At 47.3% G+C, this 5,000-nt stretch overlaps 1 protein-coding gene across 1 annotated transcript in view; it reads right to left on the bottom strand.

Annotated features, from left to right (window-relative positions):
• Positions 1–5,000, bottom strand: part of flncb (filamin C, gamma b (actin binding protein 280)) — a 91,785-nt gene that overhangs the window by 6,448 nt on the left and 80,337 nt on the right. Inside the window, 5 exon segments of the mRNA XM_031582300.2 lie at positions 1–83; positions 1,165–1,413; positions 3,333–3,455; positions 3,827–3,979; positions 4,575–4,778. The exon segment at positions 1–83 is cut by the window's left edge and continues 187 nt beyond it. Of these exon segments, the coding sequence (XP_031438160.1) occupies positions 1–83; positions 1,165–1,413; positions 3,333–3,455; positions 3,827–3,979; positions 4,575–4,778 (812 nt within the window).

The raw sequence follows: 5,000 nt of genomic DNA on the forward strand, positions 1-5,000 counted from the left end.
CTCCCCCTCGATGATCTCAGCATCCTCCGTCTGACCACTGGGGCTCGTCACCTGGGCAGTCATCTCCTGGGTACCAGACTCGCCTGAGGGGGGTGAGGGGGAGGGGGGAGAGATGAGGAGGAGGAGGAGGAGGAGGAGGAGGAGGAGAAGGTGAGAGAGAGGTAGAGAGAGAAAAAAGAGAGGGAATGAAAGAGAAATAGCGACAGATTGAAAGAAAGGAGAGAGAGAAAAAAGGGAGTGAGGAAGAGAAAGAGATAGAAAAAGAGAGGGATAGTGATAGACAGAGGAAGAGAGAGGGAGAGAAAAAGAGAGGGATAGTGACAGACAGAGGAAGAGAGAGGGAGAGAAAAAGAGAGGGATAGTGACAGACAGAGGAAGAGAGAGGGAGAGAAAAAGAGAGGGATAGTGACAGACCAAGGAAGAGAAAGAGAGAGAAAAGAGAGGGATAGTGACAGACAGAGGAAGAGAGAGGAAGAGATAAAGCTCCATCAGCATGTGGTCATAAAGCTGGATGAGCCCCGTGTGTGTGTGTGTGTGTGTGTGTGTGTGTGTGTGTGTGTGTGTGTGTGTGTGTGTGTGTGTGTGTGTGTGTGTGTGGCTGTGAGTGTGTGGATGCTGGACTCGGCCTCCTGCTCGTGCTGGACAGGTCAGCCCACAGGGCCTCACTTTTTCCAGCACGGCCGCCCTTAACCGTGCCTGTCGTAAATTCCAGCAGTGAGCCGACTCCTCTGTGTCTCAAGGTTGAGAAGAGCACAGAGAGGAGCAAGATGGAGAGAGTCAACATTCATCTCCATCTGCACACACACACACACACACACACACACACACACACACACACACACAAACAACCTCAAAGATGCCCCTACAGGCATAGCGGGAACATTATCAGCCTTAACACTATCAGGTAAAACCCACATGGCCATGTAGAACAGATTAAAGTGTTAGAGATTTCACACACATCCTGGATGTTCTGACTGGGAGAAACACACCATCAATAAATCAATCAATCAATCAATAAAAGGTGTTACAGTGAATGAGGCATACATCCAAACACACACCTTTTGATTGTCTAGAAAACACACACAATCAATCCCACAGGCGTTACATTAGTTGTGTCTCACATAAAACACACACACACACACACACACACACACACACACACACCCTCAGGTTGTCTGGCTTGTGCTCCGCTGTAGGTGGTGGTGAGGCCCTCTCGGCCCAGGAAGCCACCGAACACCTCCCTGAAGGGGTGGCCCCCGACCTGCCTGCTCTCCTCCACGCGCACCTCCCTCTTGGTCTCGCCGGCGCGCGTCTTGCTGATCTCCGTGCGCTCCGTGCGCGTGTAGGTGTGGCTGCTGCGCGTGACCGTGCGTGTCAGACTCTCCTGAGCAGTCACCATCTGAAACCAGTTACCTGCGGGGGGAAGGGGGGGCAGGAAGGATAAGAGAGAGAGGAAGAAGAAGAAGACAGGAAGAGGAAGAGGAGGAAGAGGAAGAGGAGGAAGAGGAAGAGGGAAGGAATAACAGTTGAAAGTAAGGAACGCAAAGCTCTATTTTTGGAAAGGGGAAATTGGAAAAACCATAAGGAGCAGGGAACACCATACTGCAGTGAACAAATGAGTCTGTGTGGGTGTGTGTGTGTGTGTGTGTGTCTGTGTGTGTGTGTGTGTGTGTGTGTGTGTGTGTGTGTGTGTCTGTGTGTGTGTGTGTGTGTGTGCTTTATGGTGCCTCTGGTGGTTTATAGGCAGAGTTGCAGTGTGTGTGTGTGTGTTTATGTGTGTGTGTGTGTGTGTGTGTGTGTGTGTTTACGTGTGTGTGTGTGTGTGTGTGTGTGTGTGTGTGTTTATGTGCTGTGTGTGTGTGTGTGTGTGTGTGTATGTGTGTGTGTGTGTGTGTGTGTGTGTGCTTTATGGTGCCTCTGGTGGTTTATAGGCAGAGTTGCAGTGTGTGTGTGTGTGTGTTTATGTGCTGTGTGTGAGTGTGTGTGTGTGTGTTTATGTGTTGTGTGTGTGTGTGTATCTGTTTATTTTGAGTTTGGGCATCGATGTGTGTAAATCTGAAATTGTAATATGGTTTGTATGACTGTGTTTATTTGCATCTGACTGTTTACGTGGTGCGTGTGTGCGTGTGTGTGTGTGTGTGTGTGTGTGTGTGTGTGTGTGTGTGTGTGTGTGTGTGTGTGTGTGTGTGTGTCTGTGTGTGTGTGTGTGTGTGTGTGTGTGTGTGTGTGTGTGTGTGTGTGTGTGTGTGTGTGTGTGTGTTTATGTGCTGTGTGTGAGTGTGTGTGTGTGTGTGTTTATGTGTTGTGTGTGTGTGTGTGTGTGTGTATCTGTTTATTTTGAGTTTGGGCATCGATGTGTGTAAATCTGAAATTGTAATATGGTTTGTATGACTGTGTTTATTTGCATCTGACTGTTTACGTGGTGCGTGTGTGTGTGTATGTGTGTGTGTATGTGTGTGTCGCAGATGTAGGCCGGGCATTCCCCATTTCCTGTGGAGTCTCCCTTGCGTAAGCAGCCGACTGGAAAAGCTCTGCAATAATCCCCCCCCCCCACACACACAGACACAAACACACACATTCACACACACACAGACTTCCAGTTCCAGGTCTTCCTGCCTACAAACACACACACACACACATACACACACACACACACGGACACACACACGGACACACACAGCTCTGATACGATCAGGACAGCAAAGCAGGAAAGCTCTGAGAGCCCGCCACAAACACTCGCCAGGAGGGACGGAGAGAGCGAGGGAGAGAGAGAGAGAGAGGGGGAAGGAAGAGGAAAGAAGAAGAAGAATAACAGAGAGGGGAATAGACAGGGGGATTCCTGCATGACCGCCTCGTGTCTTGGACGCCTTATCCCACTCCATTGTTTTGTGTTGGGCAGTGTTCCAGGCTGACGTCTATGGAGAAAGCGCTCCCACAGGTGGTCAGTGTGACCCCCAGTAAGCCGGGTCATATCTCCGAAAGCCAAACACACTCACCTGGGGAGATGGCTTAACACCATGACCCTTACCTCACTGCACAGAGGGAACATCCAGGAAAAGAGAGCAAAAACTTTCCACATTAGTGGATGTCAATGGTTTTAGAGCGCTACTTAGCGGAACCGCTAATGGACACAATAATGGATAATGGACGCCAGCAGGGCAAAACCAGGACAGGACACTTACTCTCTGAACTGAACTCTCTTCCAGCGCTCCACAGAGGACTAAGGAGTGTGTGTGTGTCTGTGTGTGTCTGTGTGTGTGTGTGTGTGTGTGTGTGTGTGTGTGTGTGTGTGTGTGTGTGTGTGTGTGTGTGTGTGTGTGTATGTATCTCACCTGGGATTTTCAGGTTGAGGTCACAGGTGCTGCCCACAGTGGCGATAGTTGGGGCTTGTCTCTTCCTGGTGATGCTCTCCTTGACGCGGCCCTCTCCCATCACCTTAACTGTGAATGGACTGCCTGTGGGGCCACAGTTACATAGGATTCAATTCTAATTCAGTTCAAATTAATTTCTATTTCAGTTTAAATTCAAATCACATTTGTTTCAAATTAAATTCAAATTCAAATCAACATCCAAAATACGTTACATGGAGAAAAAAAAAACATTTGATAAGAAAATTACCAAAATCGCTCTATGCAAATTATGATAATGTTTATAACATACAATAAATTAAAGAACAACATGCTCCAGATTAAATCAAGCTGCAGTGTGAGGAAAGTCTGCAAACCGCCGGTGTTCTACTGCTTGTGCATGTGACACCCCACACACCCAACACACACACACACACACACACACACACACACACACACACACACACACACACACACACCTGGGATATGCTGGTCTGCAAACTTGATGTTGATGATGTAGGTCCCGGGTTCTGTGGGGCAGTATGTGACCTTGCAGGTGCCGTCCTCCACGTCCTCACAGTTAATGTCCACTTTACTCGGACCCTCGATGGACAGGCCCAGGCCTCCATAACCTGCACAGGAGCACACAGGACGCCACCATGAGAACCTCACTCTAGTGTTCTAGTGCACTGGTTCACCATGAGAACCTCACTCTAGTGTTCTAGTGCACTGTTTATTCATTCATTCATTATAAACTATAGGCACTGAATGTATAGGATGCTATAAATGCTATTAGATTAAGATCAGGGTTTTGCTACAATGTTAATCTCTTTGCAGTTTCCCTGCAGGTTAAGACTGTGCATGATGTATGATGTATGCGTATGATGCATGATGTATGATGCATGATGTAGGATGCATGATGTAGGATGTAAAGGATAATGGACGACACGGCGTTCGGGTAGCAGGAAATAATATATAATATATAATAATACACATTTAAGGTGGTAATGTGGCCTTGAAGCAAAGTGTATATATATATACATACATATAATATTACTAGAATATATATTATATATAAATATTAAATATTGTATGGGACAGGGGAACTCTAAATCTCTAAAGAAACTTTAACATTTCAAATCTTTTCTGCAAGTAACACATATCCTAACCTAGACTAGATATTTTTCACTGGAGGCAAACTGCACCTTAACTGTGGCCATGTCTTACCTGCATTCCTGGTGTCCAGGATGAACTCTGCGACCTCAAAGGTGTGTCCCTCCATCAGGCCGTTCCCAAACACCTTGACCTTGCTGGCGTCGCCGATCTCGGACTGGCCCACCATGATCTTAAAGGGGCTGTTGGTCACGTGCTTCCCATTCTTCATGACGCTCACTACGTGCTCGCCAACCTCCTTAGGAGTGAAGGAGATGCCTGTGGGAGTGGAGGTCAGAAAGGAAGACAGGAGAGAGAGGGAGAGAGAGAGAGAGAGAGAGAGAGAGAGACAGACAAATTATTGAAAGACTAGGAACACATCTCAATTGTTATTTTTCAAATGTTTTTCAAGACCTCACAAATTTGTTAATTTCCCCTTAGAAAAACCGAACTAGGCCTCCACTCTCCTTGTGGATTGCATTTCCATCAGTAAGACTTTAC

The sequence above is a fragment of the Clupea harengus genome, chromosome 16, assembly GCF_900700415.2.
Source record: "Clupea harengus chromosome 16, Ch_v2.0.2, whole genome shotgun sequence".
Lineage (NCBI taxonomy): Eukaryota > Metazoa > Chordata > Actinopteri > Clupeiformes > Clupeidae > Clupea > Clupea harengus.